This window comes from Lepidochelys olivacea (genome assembly GCF_965140295.1).
Source record: "Lepidochelys olivacea isolate rLepOli2 genome assembly, chromosome: 25".
NCBI classification, from domain to species: domain Eukaryota; kingdom Metazoa; phylum Chordata; order Testudines; family Cheloniidae; genus Lepidochelys; species Lepidochelys olivacea.
Window position 1 is genome coordinate 5,316,260 of NC_140435.1, and position 20,369 is coordinate 5,336,628.

The following is a 20,369-nucleotide window of genomic DNA, read 5'->3' on the forward strand; positions in this document are numbered from 1 at the left end:
CACTTACCTATCCAGTGGTTCACTTCCTCAGTCTTCTGTCTGTCTTGTTCATGGGACAGGAAGGATCTCAGAGAAGATTGCTTGGATGCTTGTCTTCAACATGCTTCTGAGTTTCCTGAAGTCCTCTACTATCTGAGAGATATTCCATGACCATGTCATAAGTGTCAATTTTTAATGTCAACTAGTGTCAGTTTAAGCTGCACAACTGTAAGAAAATCAACTTTTGTCTTTGTGCTCAATTTTTTTTAATCCGGTCTTCCATCTTTACTGCTCTAGCTCTGCTAGGAGATGTGTATTTTTAAAGTCAGGATGTCTGCTTATTTTTGGTTCTTACTGGCTGAACTTTGCCATTGGTGCTTCAGTTATCTGGAATTGAGTATGAGACTTGACTCTTTTTGTGAACTAGGTAGTGTTAATAATGTATGTTGCACCTCCAGATAGGCAGAAGACTTCAACCATTTCTCTGGGATGAGGACCTAGCAACAATAATACGTTAATTCATTACTTCTAGACTAACGCACAACAGTTCCCTCTACACTGTGCACTTAAAGGCCAATCTGAAGTTCTAACTTGTCCAGCACACAGCAGCTTGCCTTCTGGGTGGGATGAACTGGTGTGTGTGAGAGAGGAAAAGTACATCACTTCTACACTCTCAACTCTGTCCAGTTCAGGGTCGTCTTCCTAGATTTTTTTTTTTAAAAATGCCTTTAATGACCTGGGAACAGACTATTTCAGCAACTAGTTTACCATTTGTCCCCCTTCTTTCTTTTGCCAACTTACTGTACTATGTTTGGTACTTGTAATAATTAAACTGATGGCACAGTGTAGTTAGAGAAAAGGAAGTACAGGAAAGAGGTAAGCAGCAGTGTAGTTGAAGATCCAAGTTTGGTTGACTTAAGATCGGGTTAAACTGATTTTAAGTGCACTTACATTAGGGATTTGCACTGGTTTAACTAAATTAAAAATCTATCTAGTTAGATCAGTGCAACTTTTTTAGTACCTTTAGAGCCCATTAATGTTGTTGTGGTTTGGTATATTCCAGCGTAGGAGCATTTGAAAGTGATGTATAATTTTATTTATTGCAACACCTAGAACTCCCGTCATAGACTAGGTTCCCGTTGTGCGAGGCCCTGTAGAAACACAGGACGGACTGTCCCTACTCTAAAGAGTTTTTACAATCTGAGTTTTGCCCTATTTATTTCATGTTTCATTTATTTAAAAAAAAAAAAGCTTCACACCACATCAAAACCATTTTTTTTCATTTAACTCCACCGGGAAGCTCTGCTGATTGTCTACTGAATTGTTCCTGATGCTAGGAACCTCTTGAATTCTAAACTCATGTCTGACTTTGACATGTTGTCTGACCTTTGAGTAAGTCACTTCAACCTTTGTCTTCTGCTTCCTCTTGCTTAACTCTCACAAGGTTATTATGAGGATTGATGTTTGTAAAGTACTTGGAGACCTTTGGATGAAAAGTTGTATAAATACTAACGAATACTTACTGAAATTTTTAATTTAATTGGGTGTAATGACTGGAGAAACAAACTTGATATCTGCAAATTTCTAACCAAAATGTCATTCAAACACACAATATCCTGATACAGGTGAAATGCCACTCCCCCTTAGCAGGATTTATGGCAAGACTAGGGAACTACTTAAGATTTTAGGAGGTGCCTGAATTCGCTTGTCACAGAGGTTGCATGAAATGACCCCTTCCTCCCCCACCCCCTTCTCCATTTGTCTATGAATCTGATAACCAAAAATGTTGAAATGTATGTCTAGATCAGGGTGTTAATCTCATTCTAGGGATAAGGCAAATTCCATTTATGGTCTGTGGAAACTTGAGACTGCTTATCCCCCACAATCCGGAGTGTAATTCCCCTTGGAATCAGTGGGAGGTTGGCCATTGTGTAGTTACTAAACTTCAAGGGCCCCATGAAGCTGACTCAGTGTCTGACTACTGTGGTTTATGAAGTAAAAATAATCACAACTAAACACATTTTAAAAGCTTTTATAACTTTATCAAGACTTCCCTCACCCCTTGGTTCTTACTCTGCATCCCAGCTATTGGGGATATTACATACACAAAGTCACTTAAATTGCTTTGAAACTGATTAGTGCAACTTTCTTTATGGGTTTTTTGGTTTTGTTTTTTTTATCCAGGCTTTCAAAAAATAGTCAGTATATCCCAATTCTTGTTCACGTCAACTAAATAAAACTTTGAATTTTTAGGCAAAAACCACTTTTAAGTGGCATTCTAAAAATGTATATGTATAGTCTTGTTTCCCTGCTTCCTCCTTAAAATTTCCAATATCTCAGTTGGCAGAGGAGTACTTGGCAAATGTCAGGTGGATTAGTGCTGAGATTTGGCAGTGTTTTTTGTGGGCTAGGAACCAGGGAAAGGGGTTCAAAATAGGGCTTTTCAGTCACTGATTTGTTTAAATTTTAAGGTAAGAGACCATTAGATCATTTCATAGTCTGATTTCACATATAACATAGATCATATAATTTCACCCAGTTACTCCTGTATTGCCCCTAATAACTTGCAGTGAAGAACTAGTCACAAACTTAACTGTAATTCCACACATATACTAATAGAATGTTAATGTCACAATTGAGCACTTGGATTAGGAGATGCCAAAGCTAAGATTGGACACAGCTTTAACTCTGCCCCTTTTTGCATGTGTAAAGGCTATCATAATTATATGATCACATTCTATTTCTCAAATGACAAATACCTATAGTATTACAACATTAAATACACGTATATCATCTTGGAATACCTTTTTCATTTTTTGGCTTCTGCGGTGCAAAGCAGGGTTATGAACAATATTTGAATGAGGCTCTTAAGATCAACAAACTTCTTTACCAGACTACTGGTGGGATAAGCCTTCTCTAGAAGATGGAGAGGGCACTTCTTGCTAGCTTAATCCTTTCTTGGTGTAAGAGCAAAGACTAGTAACTTTTTGTCCAGGTAAGTGGAAAAGCATTCGTCCTCCTGTCCTTCCCACTTCAGGTTTTGTCTACACTGCAAAATTAAATCAACCTAAGTTAAGTCAACGTACAGCCATTGCAGTAATTACTGCAGTTTTTCAGAGCCACACTAGCTCCTTCTGTTGGTGGTGAACGTCGTCCTCAGGAGTACTTGTACTGAGGAAACTGACCGTGTGGAGCAATGACAGCCTGGAGCCCCGACGCTGGGGCTGACGGTCCAGAGTGGAAAGCAGGAGGGGAAGAGCACAAGCCTGCCCACCTCCCAGTAAGGGATTGGGGGAAGGAGAGCCCAAGCCTGGCCATCACCTGGGCTCTCCACCCCGCCAATTCCTCCCCAGTTCCTCATCAGGAGGTGGCAGCAGGACTCTGGGCTGTGGGGAGATGGCAGGGGGCCCCAGGCTGTCAGCCAATGGGCAATGTATATGCCATATGCCAATGTCAGCCAATGGGCATAGTGATCAATGGCTCAGTGTCTAGTTGGCAGCTGGTATCAAGTGGAGTGCCCCAAGGGTCAGTCCTGGGGCTGGTTTTGTTCAATATCTTCATAAATGATCTGGAGGATGGTGTGGATTGCACCCTCTGCAAGTTTGCAGATGACACTAAACTGGGAAGAGAAGTAAATACGCTGGAGGGTAGGGATAGGATACAGAGGGAACTAGATAAATTGGAGGATTGGGCCAAAAGAAATCTGATGAAGTTCAACAAGGACAAGTGCAGAGTCCTGCACTTAGGACGGAAGAATCCAATGCGCTGCTACAAACTAGGGACCGAATGGCTCGGCAGCAGTTCTGCACAAAAGGACCTAGGGGTTACAGTGGACGAGAAGCTGGATATGAGTCAACAGCATGCCCTTGTTGCCAAGAAGGCCAGTGGCATTTTGGGATGTATAATTAGGGGCATTGCCAGCAGATCAAGGGACGTGATCGTTCCCCTCTATTCGACGCTGGTGAGGCCTCATCTGGAGTACTGTGTCCAGTTTTGGGCCCCACACTACAAGAAGGATGTGGAAAAACTGGAGAGAGTCCAGCAGAGGGCAACCAAAATGATTAGGGGACTGGAACACATGAGTTATGAGGAGAGGCTGAGGGAACTGGGGATGTTTAGTCTACGGAAGAGAAGAATGAGGGGGGATTTGATAGCTGCTTTCAACTACCTGAAAGAGGGTTCCAAAGATCTAGACTGTTCTCAGTGGTAGCTGATGACAGAACAAGGAGTAATGGTCTCAAGTTGCAGTGGGGGAGATTTAGGTTGGATATTGGGAAAAGCTTTTTCACAAGGAGGGTGGTGAAACACAGGAACGCGTTACCTAGGAAGGTGGTGGAATCTCCTTCCTTAGAAGTTTTTAAGGTCAGGCTTGACAGAGCCCTGGCTGGGATGATTTAATTGGGGATCGGCCCTGCTTTGAGCAGGGGTTTGGACTAGATGACCTCCTGAGGTCCCTTCCAACCCTGATATTCTACGATTCTATGAATGTAAGTAACGCAGTGTCTATGCTGACACTGCGTCATCCTAACTACATCAACCTAAGTGCATGGATGTGGAGTTAAGTTGATGTAGTGGGCTACTTGTATTGGCAGGAGCGCCATTGTAGTGTAGACAACTAGAGCTAGATCAACGTAAGCTGCCTTATGTCGACTAACTCTCTGTTGTGTAGATCAGGCCCTAGAAATATCTGAACCACCACTCCTTGTGGAGGGCCTGTTATCTAGGGTGGCTTAAAATCTGATTTAAATAAACTAGATTTGTTTAAATTGGATTTATTTAAATTTTTTCTTTTTACAAATCTGTTTAATTTTAAACTTGAAATAACAGCCTGTGCTAAGTCTAAAACCTCCTATAGTATATGTTAAATAAGAAATAATTCAAGCAGTATATGTTTACTACTGAAGTTTTTAAAGGAAGTCAAATCCCCGAACTGGTGGAAGTCACAGTTAAGCATCTGGGACTAGAGTTTGAAGTGGTAAACCAGTTTTTCACAGCAGTAGCCTCTGTTTGCACATGCAGAAGAATATTTTATTTATTTCAGTTCATTCAGCTAGTTCATTCAAAGCTGTAAAAGCAGGAAAGCTTATTTTCCACCTCCAGTCTCTGAATTAAAGAGGTCTAAGACTTTGAAATAAAATTTTTAGTTCTAAAATCTTCAAGGGTACAGGGACCAGAAACAATCAGGTCAATTCACTGACTACAGATAATACGTCCTTTAATAAATTAAATACAAAATATGTTCTCAAACTTCTTATGTATCCAGAAATATTTACTTAACTAATGAAAAGCTTTTTAAATGTCTTGTGCATTTTTAATTGAATTTAAATTACCATCTAAATGCAGCTTGACACAGATCATGAGTAGAGAAATTAATCTAATAAATAAAAAATCCCGTTTCCTAATTTTTCCATTTTTGTATTGTTAGAAATCTTAAATGTATGTTAAACAATATAATTGCTTAAATGTGTGTGGAAATGGTGTATGCTCCTGGCTATCAGGCAGAAGTACCACATTTAGTGAAGAGGAAGTCTGTGAGGCAACCTAGGACCCACCCACTATAATTCACTCTTGTTATTGCAATAACGGGATGTCCCACATACCGTCTGTCTGTGTCTTTTTGAACCTTCTTCAACTTCAGTAACCCCTTTTGGAAAAGGGATGCATGATGCTCATATTTTTTGCTGTGATTGGTGAGGGTGGCTTTTGTTGATTTGACCATGAGTTTCCATTTATTTATTGCTTGCTAACTTGTGCACTCCCTAAAGTAGGAATTTAAAAAAAAAAAAATAGTAGTCCTGGTACCTATAATTCCCCCTCATGGTCCCACAAGAGCTCAACTCTAGGCTCCTCAGTCATTACCTCTCTTGGATGGACACCTTTGTCTTTGTCCCTCTTGACCAGGGTTTTTCCAGGCTTCATAGTTCCTTCCCCGCACTGAGTTGCTCCAGGAAGGCAGACTGCCTAAACAGGCCTGTTTCTGCACTTTGCTACCTCCTCAGGCTATAAATAGTGTAATTGCCACAGTAAAGTTACCACACAGCTCTTTCTAAGCAAGTACATTTATTCTTAAGGTAACCGCATTAGAACATTAAAAAAATAAACAAGCTTAAATGGATACCAATAAGCTTAACAGAGATCATCTCCCCAAGAGCTCCAGCTGGTGTCAATCCTTTCAACCATACCCTAAGGATTGGGGCCTTCCCCTTGGACAAGTCTGATCCTGTTCATTTTGCTGGATCAGAACAAAGACTGAGTCAGTTTAAACTCAGGCTCTTTAGTCATTCCTTCGTCTGTTGGCCTCTGGAGAATCCAGTTTGAACTAATAAAAGGGAGCCTCCCCAAGGCATGGTACCTCACTCTGGAGGTGTTAAAACGGAGGTAATTAGGCAAATTCCCTCACTGCTGTTCATAGTTCCTAAAGGGATGTGGTTACCCTCCCCCATGGAATTCTATATAATCCCTGTTCCATAATGATACATAAACTTAATATGGTAAGATCTCTCAAAGAGATTGTAGGCAACTGCCTAAAATGTCTAAGTCCCTGCAATGTTCTGTTAAATAAACTTGTTTGATAGATCTGGCTGAGAAAATAAGATCTGGCTGAGAAAATAAGTTGTTGTTGGTTTTGGGGGAGAGGGGATTGTATTGGGAGCTCAGCAACTGACCAAAGAGTAAAGGAGCAACCTGTTTATCTCCTTAGAGTGTGAGCACAGGTGCAAGCTAGGACTGGGTTTATATCCAAATACATGTAATGAATGTTAAGTGTGGCTGGTCCCAGAGTTAGGAAATGGCATTGGGATCTGGCATTCATTTAATTTTCATCTAATTGCAAGTATTTTTGTAAAATTGATAATTTGTTTGTAGTCAAGATCTCATCAGTGCTGTTTATACCAGTGATTCACTACCTATTTACCACTGTGGTAAGTGTTTTATGTGGGCCATAGCCAATATGACCTGTATGGCCCTGAGGTTGTCCCATGGACTGCAGCTGTGTGCTGATTGGGCCACAGGTTGAGAACCACTGGTTTATACCATTTCTCTACAAGGTTTAGTTGGAACCTTGCCATGTTCAGGTAGAGACTTTCAAATGGTCATTTATCAACAATGATGTGACCTACCAGAAACTGGCTGTTGGTTGAATTACAAGTTTTACACTATGAAATGTGGGTTTCTTTCAGATCTTGCTCATAGTGGTAAGTGACTGTCTGTTTTCTTTCTGCCTAACTTTATGTGAAGCTCTTGCTTATGCCTACAGATCAAAAACTTCTTAGAATGAAACCTGTACCGAAGGGACTGCAAATAATTGTTTATTTTAGGGGTTTTGTACTCCGCATCTGGGCAGGCAGTGAGTGGCCTGATAAAATTTTGTTGACTGGGGACTCTGGAGTAGGGAAGAGTAATCTTCTGTCACATTTCATATGCAATGAGTTCAAATTTCCCAAGTCATAAAATATTATCATTAATTCCTTCTACAAATCTCAAGATAAAGGATTAATTTTGATTTCTTCCAGTTGTGTTGATTGGAGACTCTGGGGTAGGGAAGAGTAATCTTCTGTCACGCTTCACTCGCAATGAGTTCAATCTTGAGAGTAAGAGCACCATTGGGGTGGAATTTGCCACCAGGAGCATCCAAGTGGATGGGAAGACGATAAAAGCCCAGATCTGGGACACTGCAGGGCAGGAACGATATCGTGCCATAACCTCAGCGTGAGTATTGCCTGGCACCAGCTCTCTTCTGCTCCACTTCTGCTGTTGGTGGAGATGCATGAGAAGGAAAGAAACCAGTTTTACTTTCTACTCCCAGGATTAATCTGCATTCAGTGAGGCTCAATAGAGCAGTGGTTCTCAACCTTTCCAGACTACTGTACCCCTTTCAGGAGTCTGATTCGTCTTGCATACTCCAAGTTTCACCTCTCTTAAAAACTACTTGCTTACAAAATCAGACCTAAAAATACAAAAGTGTCACAGCATACTTATTGAAAAATTGCTACTTTCTCATTTTGTTTGTGTATGAAATTTTAATTTGCACGGACTTCACTAATGCTTTTTATGTAGCCTGTTGTAAAACCATGCAAATCTCTAGATGAGAGGTATGCGTGTCCCTGGCTGAGAACCACTGCAGTAGAGAACCACTACAATGCTACTTTTCAAGTCGCTTTTCAGAGTACAAACACACTATAAAAAGAATGGTTTCAGAGTAGCAGCCCTGTTCGTCTGTATCTGCAAAAAGAACAGGAGGACTTGTGGCACCTTAGAGACTAACACATTTATTAGAGCATAAGTTTTTGTGGGCTACAGCTCACTTCATCGGATGCATAGAATGGAACATATAGTAAGAGGATATATACGTACAGAGAAGGTGGAAGTTGCCATACAAACTGTAAGAGGCTAATTTCTCCTGCGAATAATAGCTCATATTAATTAATTAGCTTCTTACAGTTTGTATGGCAACTTCCACCTTCTCTGTATGTATGTGGAAAGCTCTATTACATAAACTCAGCAAAACTTTTTTGAACAGAAGTCTCCTGTTTCTTATTCTTTGAAACGATAGTGAGTTTCCCTTTATGCTGCTAATATGTCCTGCTTAAAACAGTCTCCAGATCTTCAGCGTTTTGTTAAATACATTTCAGTTTTCTGAAAATCCCATTTTTAAAGTTGAAACTCGCTTTTCTCTTTTTAAAGAAAAAAACAAACCCTTAGTGCCCTTTTTTGAAAATAAACATTAAAATAGAAAAACTAACTGAAATGTTTCTCTGTAGATCCCTGAGCTGAATACCGTCTAATGCAGTGTATTCTTTATGGTTTCAGCTATTACCGTGGTGCTGTTGGGGCCCTCCTTGTCTATGACATTGCCAAACATCTCACCTACGAGAATGTCGAGCGCTGGTTAAAGGAGCTCCGGGATCATGCAGACAACAACATTGTCATCATGCTGGTGGGAAATAAAAGTGACCTGCGCCATCTGAGAGCTGTGCCCACCGATGAGGCCCGGGCTTTTGCAGGTTTGTGGACTGTGTGTGTGTTTTATCTGTTAAGCAGTGTTTTAACTTCAGCACATGGTGTGTAGCAGACTCAAGTACTCCATCTCAGACAAGGGGCAGCCTTCCATTTGGAAGTTCTGACTTAAGGGGTGATGTGATATTAAAAAAAAAAAAAAAAAAAAGCCAATGGAAAAAGTGCTCTTAAAGGTTGAACAACAGTGTTTGATTAAACTCTTTTGAGACCCAGAGCTAGGAAGATGTCTTGCAAACCAGTAGTGATCCTGTCCCTGGGCTGCCTGATATCTGAAGACTCTTGTCCGTCTGGGAAGAGTAACAAAGATCAGGATGAAAAATGTTGCTGATGTAAAAACCAGTGTCAAAGGATCTTGGGGGATGAATAAAGAAGAACATAAAACACCAAAAAACTAAACTTTCTCTGAGTATTACATTCACTAAAGAGTGAAACATTTGGGTTGAACAGAGCTTTACCTTTGGCTGTGGAAATGGTTTAAAACCCTCCCTGCCTTGGTGTTGGCTAACACAATGTAACTGAACAAGTCACAAATCTCAAGAGACAAAATGGGTCTTTCCCCTGCATGTGCTACTGAAAGCGATATGGAATGAGAGGCTGCAGCTTCTACCTCAGCTGTTCGATCATAGTTAATGATGGGGCGGGGTCTGCAATGCAGACTTCCAATCTAAGGTCTCACATTTTGGCAGGCAGTACTGTAGCATCGTATGTGTAGCATTTAAACATTGATGGTGGCAGTAGTACATGACCTCCGTGGAGGGAAGGCAGTCCCAGGGGTGGCGAGTTGTGTGGGTCCGTGGTGCCTGGGCTCCAACAAATTCAGGGGCCGGCTCCACCAATGTTAGGGGCCGGGTCTCTCCCCCAGCCCCGCCTGCTGCCCCTACATGCCTCCCCAAGCGTACCTGCCCGCCCCGGGCAGCAGGCAGCTGCCCCGCCACTCCGTGCTGTGCTCCCTTGCCTGCCGCTGCCAGCTACAAGGGAGCGGCGCTGGAGGCAGGCTCGGGCGGCTGCTGCGCCTGCAGGAGGAGGAGGCACATGGCAGCCCCCCCTTTTCCCCCTGCAGGTGAGTCCTCTCTGGCCCTCCCAGCCCGGGGGCAGCCTGCCTGCTGTACCCCAAACTCATCTGCAGCCCTGCACCCCAGCCTTCTGTCCCAGCCCAGAGCCTGCACCCTAAACCCCCTCCTACACCCTTCCCACACCCAAACTCCCTCCCAGAGCCTTAGGCAGGTGGCGGGGTGGGGGGGCACTTGGACCCATTCTGGGTACTACCAAAAATTATACAAACCTGCCATCCCTGGGCACTCCTGTTTCATTGTTTCCTGCCCTTTCTAGTGTGCTGTCTCCAGGGAATTATTGGATGTGGGATCACAGAAGTCCTGCTTTTTCCAAGTCAGTCCCTCTGGGAGTGGAGGGAGGGTGAATCCTGCAGTTACTCATCTACATGACCTGTGCCTGTGCTATTGCTCAGAGGCACTTCTGTGTTGCTGGGAGCTGCATCACACTGGTCGTGTCAAACGGCTGTTGGCGACTGCAGAGGAATAATAGCGGGCAGGGCAGGGCAGGAGACCCTGTTGCTTGGCAGAAGAGGGATTGAAAGGAGGGAGATGTGCTCCGACTTGGCGGATTGCTACTGCTAATAGGACTATAGCTAAATAAAACGAGGTGCCAAATCCATTTGAGCAAGTAATGGAGTCTCCCCTCTCTCACAGAAAACAAGACTGGGGTCCGGGCCGTCTAAACCAAGAAGTCGAAGCTAAGGGCTGTAATTCAAAAGTGCTGCTAAAGTCTTTAACTGAATGATCTGTTCCTTTTTACAGAAAAAAATAACTTATCTTTTATTGAAACTTCTGCCCTGGATTCCACAAATGTAGAAGAAGCCTTCAAGAACATCCTCACAGGTATCGCTTTGCTTTTTGGCTTGCATGTCTGCAGTACGACACACTAAAGGGTTTTACATGGGGAAAAGCTAATGAGAACCTCTGTAGGAAAGGTTTCAAAGTGGTAGCCATGTTAGTCTATATCAGCAAAAACAACAAGGAGTACTTGTGGCACCTTGGAGACTAACGAATTTATTTGGGCAAATGTGTTAGTCTATAAGGTGCCACAAGTACTCCTTGCTGGTTTTGCTTGATAGGAAAGGCACCTACCAGCTGGATAGAAGACTTGAGTCTTGCGTGATGATGGGTACAGTGGAGACAGACCGTTAGGGACAGCAGTTAACTTCTGAAGCCTTTTTGCTGGTTTGTAATGCCAAGATGACCTGGAAGGGATTTGTGCCCTTGCAATTGCTGCTGATGGATACCGATGAACAGAGAGGTTCTTGCTGTGTTTTTTATTATTTTATTTTAAATTGGGACACTAAGGGCTGGATTTGGATTTTGCTTGAACTCGGGCATGTGATGTTTTCTTGGGCTCACCATTTTGTATAGAAGATGGTAGAAAGACACTGAGTGTGCCAATGCATACATACACCACTGTCTTTAAATTTAATCTGAATTTAATTGAATCTTTCAATGTTTTTTAATTCAAACATGAAAGAAAAAAGAAAATCCATCCACACTAGCACTGTACATGCTGTCATACAGGGCTGCGGAGACCCATTTAAAAGGAGGAGTGGGGCAGCCTCTAGCTTAGCCTTGCCCCTGCTCAGCTTCTCCCAGCCCCCTTGCTCTTGCTGTCTCAGCCCTGCCCTCTTGTGGATAGGGAACTGTCTGTTAGGGCTTGAGCTCCCTGTAGTTTATGGTCATCGCTGCTTTCTTTATGGGGGAGTGGAGGATGGGCTACATACAACAAAACAAAGGAACACACAAAACATCCTGCAGGCTGTCCTTGTCCTGGGAGAGAATTAGCCTCTCAAGATCCTTTTATGTCTGGGGGACCCATCTGAAACAGACACCAAAAGTGGATCCCCTCCCAGCAAGGAGGAGGGCACACAATGCCAGTCTTCCTCTGTATCAAGGTGAGAACACTCCTGCTGCCCTGCTCCCAGACCCTCTGCTTGGCTTCCCCAACCCTTTGCTCTTGTTCTCCCAGCTCTGTCCTTTTCTGCATCTCCAGTCAGCACCTCTGTCCCTGGGGCTTGGCCATGATCACTGCTGACTGTCCACTTGCTGGCTCTGGCTGCGTGCTCCAAACGGCTGCTGCTGCCTGAATTCCACTGCTCAGGGTGCTGTCTGCTGCCCAAGTGGAGTGAGAGTGGGTTGTAGATGGCGACAACAGCAGCCAGCACAGAGGAAGCAGCCAGAGCCATCTAGCAGACAGTGAGCAGCCTGGAGGCACTTCCTCTGTGCTGCGGCTGTTACTTGGAGGTTGCTGGCCCTCTGAACAGAATGGTGGGCAGTGAACACTGACTTCCAAGCAGACACCCCTTCTTTGTCTGCCCACCATGGTAGGCAACTGGCACAAGGAGTGAAATGAAATTTGATTTTAAAAGGCCTTTTTACTTGAATGATTTGTTACGACGCAGGGATCAGTTCTGGGTCTGGTTCTGTTCAGTCACTTTTCAGTGATTTAGATAACTGCATAGAGCAATGGTTCTCAAACTTTTTTTTTTTTTTTTTTACGGACCACTTGAAATTGCTGAGGGTCTCAGCGGACCACTTAATGATCTTTCCAAATGTACTTTGAACCGTTAGCGAACTATTTGTAAAGCTCTTTGGATAAAAGCGCTATATAAAAAAACCCCTTAATTAACAGGCACGGACCTTAAAGGGAACTATCCGCAGACCACCTGAATGGAGCTCGTGGACCACTGGTGGCCTGCAGACCACAGTTCGAGAACCTCTGGCTTAGAGAGTACATATATAAAGTTTGTGAACGATACCAAGGTGGGAGGCCTTGCAAGTGCTTTGGAGGACAGGATTGTAATTCAAAATTATCTGGAGAAATGATCTGAACTACATAGCATGAAATTCAATAAGGACAAATGCAAAGTACTCTTCAAAAATAATGGCTTTGAGGTGTCAGTGGGTATTAATATTCTGCCCTGCTTTGGATTAAGCAAAACCAGAATTTGACTAAACTAGAAGAGATTTGGGATTAGCTAGATAACACTGTATAAACCTTGTTATGGCAAGGCAAACCGCCTCCTTTTGAGCCAAAAGGGTCTGCTGTGGGTAAGCACCAGGGCTGGTCAAACTAGATTACCCTTGAAACTCTTCAGTACTACATTCTACAGTGTCTTTTCTGTGGAATGTGCAAATACCTTGTTGGAGCAAATGTGTTTTAAGTCTAGGCTCTCACTAATGAGTCTGTTCTCATCTACAGAAATCTACCGCATCGTCTCACAGAAGCAGATTGCAGATCGATCTGCACACGATGAGTCTCCTGGCAACAATGTAGTTGATATCAGTGTCCCGCCAACCACCGATGGACAGAAATCCAACAAACTCCAGTGCTGTCAGAACCTGTGACCTGTAGATGCTGTCTGTGCCCCTTACATCATCTGTGCTTCAGTTAGAAACTTGTGTGGGCTTCTTTCAAATATTCTTGTGATTCAATGACTCCCTGTGTTCCTCTTCTCCACACCCCTCCCCAAACCCCGTCTTTCATCTTAGAGCTTTAATTGTAGGGCTAACATTCTCCTGCCTCTGAAATTCCCTTTTGAATGTGATGACTTTTGGGCTTGAAATGTAGGCACTGATCTGGTAGACATATTTGTTGTGGAACATCTGCTGCTGGATGTTATCCTGTGAAGCACTCTCCTCAAATGTATATTTTTATTTTTGTGTGGGAGAGGAGGTATGGGGACTTGGTTAGAACGGCTGAAGAAATGACTACATTTAGGTTTTCATTTTATCTCTTAGTCAGACTTTTTCAAAGCCCCATATGTTTCTGTAAACATGGGGGAGAAATTAAAAGAAAATATCTATTCTACCAAACATTCTGTTTCTGTCCAGATGAAGCATCTCAGTGAGGTTTTTAGGGGCTGCACACATGAGTGGTGTTGATAAAACTTTACTTATTATGTAATTCCCCTGAATGCAGAGTTAGTCTGGCTGTGCAGTTTACTGTTTCCTGCCTGGGAAATCTTCTCTTCTCTTTTTTAATTTGTTTTATTTGGGATCAATGAAGTATGTCTGCAATGCATTATTTGCCATGATGGATGCCTGTTCAGCTCTGTGCAGGCAGTATGGAGTGGCTTAATATTTATTCTTGGCTTTGTTAATTAACATTAATGTACAGTAAGTGCCAGCATATTAATTTTAAGATCTTTTTGCAAGCTATAGAACTAGGTTCATTTTATACTGTAGATCAGTGTCTGGAGGAGAAATCCTCTCTAGTCCCAGAATTTTTTTGCATGCTGCTTTCTCACTAGGTCTATCCTTAAATCCATTTGAGTGAGAGTAAAGCAATATTTTCATGTCATGTACATACCTGCACTTGTAAGGTTTTTTGGTTGTTGTAGAGAAACACAATACTTTATACATTTTGTAAAACTTATGCAGAACTGTAGCATCTTGGATTTTCTTTCCATTATCTGTCACTGTTGACCTTGTGCTTAATTTTTTTTCTTGACCTCTACTAAACTGTATAAAATTCCACATAATACACACAGTCCTGCTACTTCACTCTTAGCCTGTTTTCTGAATTGCAGGTTGTAATTTCCAAATGACTATCTGTCATCAGCAGGGCTAACAACTCTAAAACTTGTTGAATGGGAATAATTTTATCAAAACTTGTCAGTCGCTTGCAAGCTTGTGAAAATCCTTGGTGGGGAAGGGTTCAGCATCACCAGCTCTAATACTGTTACGTCTTTGCAGTAACCAGTGTTGTGTTGAAAGAGAATCCCAGGTGAAATGATCAAAATGAGGCGTTGGGAGCACCAGCTGTTCTTGGGAGGCTAGCTAAAGCAACTTGCTTCCAAATTCCGAGTCCATGCCTCACTTGACAAATCCTACCTTGCATGTCAGTGAGTTGTTGAGCTTTTTATGTTACAAAGTGAATCTGAAACTACATTGTGTGCTTGGGGTTGGGGGGTGGGGGTGGAGTTGACATTCCAGTCTCAACTGTTTTGTATCTGGTTATGTAATAAAATTAAGGGCAGTTAACTCTGATGGCTTTTCTTTATAAGATGTCCAGCCAAATGCACTGAATTTTACAAATAGAAGGCCAGAGTTTTAAACTAAGCAATCACATGGTCTTAGTACTTTATAGTTTAACATAAATTCTTTAAATTTAACCTGTTTTCTAGCACATTCACTGCAGTCACTGGCTAGGGTTCATTTCAGGCTGTGGGATTATGCTCTAGGTGAACAATCCCCATCTCATGGTGAAGGTATTTATCCCTCCTGGGAATTGATGGTGCTGTCCCAGCAAACTCCCAGTGCTGGAAGCACTCTCAGCACATGACACTATCACTAATAACCTTCTGAGAACAGGATTCCTAGCAAGCCTGAACTGGAACCCTTCTGGTGTGTCTGAGCCATTGTGTGACTTGCAGTTAGTATTTGGAGGCTGGCAGGGGAAGCACATCATGCATAATATATTTAAATATTCTCACAAAGGTTTGAAAATATTCCAGGCAGCCGCTCTTGGAGCTGGATTCTCTTTTTTTTTTTTTTTTTTTTTTTAGAGCTCTATCAACAGAACGCTTTACGTAAAGGAGTAGGGAGCAGTCCCTGAGTACTTGCGATGGCATGAGGAAGAATTGTGCTGTTAAGAGGCCTTAGTTCAGGGTAATTTACTAATACTGTGATTATCCTGCAAAGCCTTTGTTTCTAAAGATGAACTTCACCTTCCTCTCCTCTTGTTAGCTGGTGAGGGTTTTTCTGGCTAGTTTGAGAAGAGTTGAGAGAAGAGTAGGTGTCATAATTGGTTACATTCCTAGGCTCTGGAATAGAAACATTTTACTCCTGGGATTCGTGCAGAGCTCTAGGATTTGGCTCAAAGCCCTAATAAACCATCCTTGTCCAGGGCTCAAGTACAACCAACTGTCTTGCTTACTGAAGAGATCCTGTGCTACTTCCACCTGCCCTAAGAGGTCCTGGCATCATGAGCTGCTTAGTTGTGCTCTCCCCTGGTGATAAAGTGGGACTACACTGCCCGCATCACAGCGCTGCCGCGGCCATGCTGTAACATGGGCAGTGTCGACCTACCCTTAGTTTTCTGGCTGCACTCCAGCCCATACGTGACATGAAGTTTTTGTCTGCAGTGGTTGGTTGCTTCGTTAGACTAGGTCTGGACTGTTTCCCAGAGCCTGTTCTGCAATTGTTTGCAAAGTCAGCAGAGCACAAAACTCTTCCCCCTCCTGTGAGGATGAGATGATTTTGCCTAAGGTATGCCAGAGGCCATTAGCACTAGAGAAAGGGCACTTACTGTAGTCTTAAGTCTTATTCACTCTTAAATGTCTTCCCATGCACAGATAGGAAACCTTAATGGGGTTACCCTGTAATCTAAACTACCTTGATTCTTCCCCCATGCCAATCCCATACGCTTCTGAAAGGTAGAGTGATTAGAAAGCATTACAGGTGCCTGCTGTTGGAGCCCATGCAGAGGGGAGCTGGACGAAGGAATTCAAAGGAAGCTTTCTGATAGTCAGACCTGGAGTAGCTAGAACAAACCTTCCAATAAGCTGTGCAGTAGTGTGCACTTTCTTGACATGAAAAAATTGAGCTCATCTTAGCTGCAGCATAATTTCATAGTCCCTGGCATAACCTCATTAGCTCCATATCCCAAAGTTGTAGTGCAAGGAAAAACAAGAAGGGGTACACTTCTGCCCTTAGTCACTTGTCTCCAATGGGGGCATTTGCATGTCACTGAAAGCAAAATTTGTCTCCTAAATTAAAACTTTTGTTTACAGAAAGCTGTCTGTCTGCTCAAGGAAGCAAACCAGTTCTGTGGGAGTTAAAGTTAAATCTTCACAAAGCTTGTTCCCCAAGCTCCTGCTTCACCCAGACACTGCAAACAAACAGTGTTAGCTTTCTAAAGTTAGTTAAAGCTAACTTTAAAAATGTCTTCCACCATCTGGTGTGGATGGTCTGGTCGTTGTCTCCATTTTGAAGCTCCCTGCTGACTTTAAATTTATTTCTACCTTGGATGGGGCCATGATAGCAGCATCTTTTAGTAGTTAAATAACTAGCTAATCACTGTCTATTGAAGATGTTTTGGAGAGGAGGCAAAAGACCAAAACTGACAAACATTGGGTGTTCGTTACTGAACACATGCACAGTAGAACCTCATTATATTGGCTCATCCTATTCTGAGCAGGGGTCTCTATTGTTAAATCTCAGTCGTTTCTGTCTCAGATGGGGAAGTCTCAGTAACTGCCTACATGACTGAGTTCAGTGAAAGATATTCAGCCTGTCTTTCTGGAGTTCACCTCTGATGTGCAAAGCAAGCAATTGTGGTCCAGTGGAAAGTTTAAATCACTAAAATTGTTATTGCAAAACTTCACAATGGCTGTCTGCTGTAATTGTTGAATCCCTTTGTTAAAAGGACTCTGTCTGCTGTAGAAGTGTTTGCAAAGGGGAAAGGAATATGATTTCCTCTTTCCTCCCCCCACAGCTCATCAGAGCTATATCGGGGCACCACGTATAGTCAGCTCCCTCTACAGAACCCCCAGCCTGTGGGAAAAGACCGAGTATATTTGTCCATTTTAAAAAAGATCAAAGTGGGAAATATAAATCAAGAGAGATCTTCACACTGCAAGACAACTGCCCTTTCAATTGGAATTGTTAGGCTGCCATCTTGATTTTGAGGACAGGTCTGTGCCTTTGCTATTTGAACAGGTCACTCATTGAAAGAAGCCAACTTGCTTTGCGAATCTGCTTCTCTGTTTGGCCAGTAATATTTTGATTTGTGGGCTAGCCCTGTGGGCACAGAATGCAGTCATGGCCTTGATCTGTCAGTGGTGTGAAAGTGTGTCCGTCTGTTCTCCTGTGATAGGAGAGTCTCCATTCCGAGCATAAAGGAAGAATACTTTCCTTAGACATTTTGATCTCAGTAGACAAATACAGACCTAATTCAGTGTTTCATAGGCACCTACTGAGGCCTTTTCCCCCCCTTCCTAACAATAAAGGAACCTACACTAAGGACCTGCTCTTTTTAAAGAGGCAATTTGGAGTGAAGGCTGAAATTGTCCTGAACTGATCTACAGCCCGTAAGGGCTGAGCTTGGACTCTCATGGTTTCTAGAAGAGAACCTTAACAGGACTGTAATGTAGAATTTTGTAGTTCAGAATGATGAGTAGTGGGCTATTTCTAGAAAAATTTTGTGATCTCCAAGGCTGCTTCATTACAGTTATTTACACTATCCTCTTCTTTTTGGTAGAGTGTAGTCGATCCGGCTTTGTGGGATGTAACACTGGACCTTTATGCAACTGAGAAGAGGTTCCTTTCACCTACTTTTACTCATGGTTAATGTGTTCAGTTAAGTGCAATTCACTTTGTAAATATATATATGCATCACTTGATTTTTGTGCATGATTATGTATTGTGGATATAAAGATTGCCAAACCAAATTGCATGTGTAAATTTATTTTGTTCTGAACATTCTTAGAATAAGATGGGAATCTGTTGCTTTTGGAACTGGCAAGGTAACTTTTTTTAAAAAAAAAATTTTTTGTTTAAATGGATAAAGAGGGCCTGAAAGCTTGGAGCCTTTTTTGGCTTGTTTTGAGTGAGTGTATTGTCTCACACACATTGATCCCAGTACTTTGCTTCTCCAAAATCCGTATGTGTCAACCTCTTGTAGCCAAAAACAGACCATAAAGAGCTACCCAAATTTATATAAGCTAAAAGAAGTGCTGCCTGATGTAGCGGAGGGCTCCCTGTTTTTCCTCAAAATGCCAGTTAATGAATTCTCTGCTTCCGCCCTCTATCCATCCTAATTCCCTAGTAGTTATGGAGTTTGTGGTGCATATCAATTAGCTTTGTCCTTCCAGCCTTTGCCCCAAACCATCATCAAGGGTACCCACCCACTCCCATGTCAACTTTGTGTGCATGTACATCCCTGATATCTAACCTGTTGCTCTCCAGCACACCTGTATGCTTCCAGCAGCTGTGAAAATCCTTTCACCCCTCTGGGAGGATGGGGGCACTTTCCAGGTTCTTTGTGTACATCTCCCAGATCTGAGATGGTGGTCAGCTTTAACAGGCTTGCGTCTTCAGCCTCCCAGGCCTGGTCACACGCAATGAGGGAAGGGAGCCGCTAGCTTCCTCTTTCTGAAGGTGGCTTTGGCTGTGCTTTCTCCTCCCCTATACAAAATTTCTATGGGCCCCTGAGGGGGGTGTGCTCTATTAGGCTCAGGCAGTAGCTGTCATAGGCTGGCTCCCTACTTTCAGAGGAAGAGCAGCCAATCAGAGGTGATTCCCCCTAGGCAAGTCTGAAATTTGCATGAAGGGCTGGCGCTCTTTGAGGCACAAGACAGACTGAAATTTCTTAACCATATGCAGAATGACCACAATTTTTGTTAAGTGAAATCTTGTATTAATGAATGTGTAATATGAAAGCTAAAGGTCTGGGGCAGAAGAGAGATTAGCAGTAGCTATAGTAGGATCTTAGTCAGGGTCACAGGAAAAGGGGGGAGGGCAGACCAGGGAGCCATGGTCCCATCACTTTTTACCAGCCGTAAGGGAGAGCAATGGAGAGGAGCAAGTAGGGCCAGAGCCAGTGTGGGGGCAGGGCCTCAGGGGTGGGGGTGGTGCAGGGGGACAGGGCCATGGTTCAGGCACTGGTTACCTCCACACTTTTAGGGAGCTTCCACAGCTCCTGATCGGAGTTGCATGGCTAGCTAATGTAGCAACAATCAGCCATAGCATCTGAGCTGCCCTGGACTGTTCTAAATTGTAATGGGTGTAGAGCTAAAGCTATATTCAGTTCCAACTGATTTGAACAAGTCTATAAATCCCTGCCTTGTCCTGTACTATAAATGCCCCCTTATGTATCCATCCTATGCCCTGAATGAAGCAGTGGGGTACAGGCAGTGGGGGAAGGGAAGTATGTGATCATGTAAGTGAAGGACTGTATCACAATGATACACACAGGGGCAAAACATATGTAATTTCCTACTTCTCTCCTCCTCATCCCACCCTTCTTTTGAAGGAGAAAAGTAAAATCATGCAATTGTAACAGTCCCCTCCTTCAAGTATATGTGCCTACAGGTGCTCTACCATAGGCTGCGTGTGTGCTGCTGTGCTCACCACTGGAGACTGTAAACAGCAGCATCCATGCCGCTGTAGAGCAGCACCTTATGCTCCCACACAAGAACATAGAAGAAGCATGGAGCTGCTGCCCCTCCAGTTCCTTCTCAACCAGCTGTGGCTCAAGATGGAGCAATTGCATTGTCTGCTGCTGTGACCCCCCCAAAGCACCCCAATACCAGTTGGCACACAGGCGTCATGCTATTACATGCCACCTTTTGGATATATATCACTGGA

The 20,369-nt window shown here is 43.1% G+C and overlaps 1 protein-coding gene across 1 annotated transcript in view; it reads left to right on the top strand.

Annotated features, from left to right (window-relative positions):
• The window catches only part of RAB11B (RAB11B, member RAS oncogene family), a gene marked incomplete at its 5' end in the record, with an annotated part of 31,059 nt that extends 12,608 nt beyond the window's left edge, over positions 1-18,451 (top strand). Inside the window, 4 exon segments of the mRNA XM_084614478.1 lie at positions 7,491-7,686; positions 8,788-8,981; positions 10,809-10,889; positions 13,258-18,451. Coding sequence (XP_084470604.1) covers positions 7,491-7,686; positions 8,788-8,981; positions 10,809-10,889; positions 13,258-13,403 — 617 coding nt within the window. The 3' untranslated portion in view covers positions 13,404-18,451.
• Between the last annotated feature and the right edge of the window lie 1,918 nt (positions 18,452-20,369).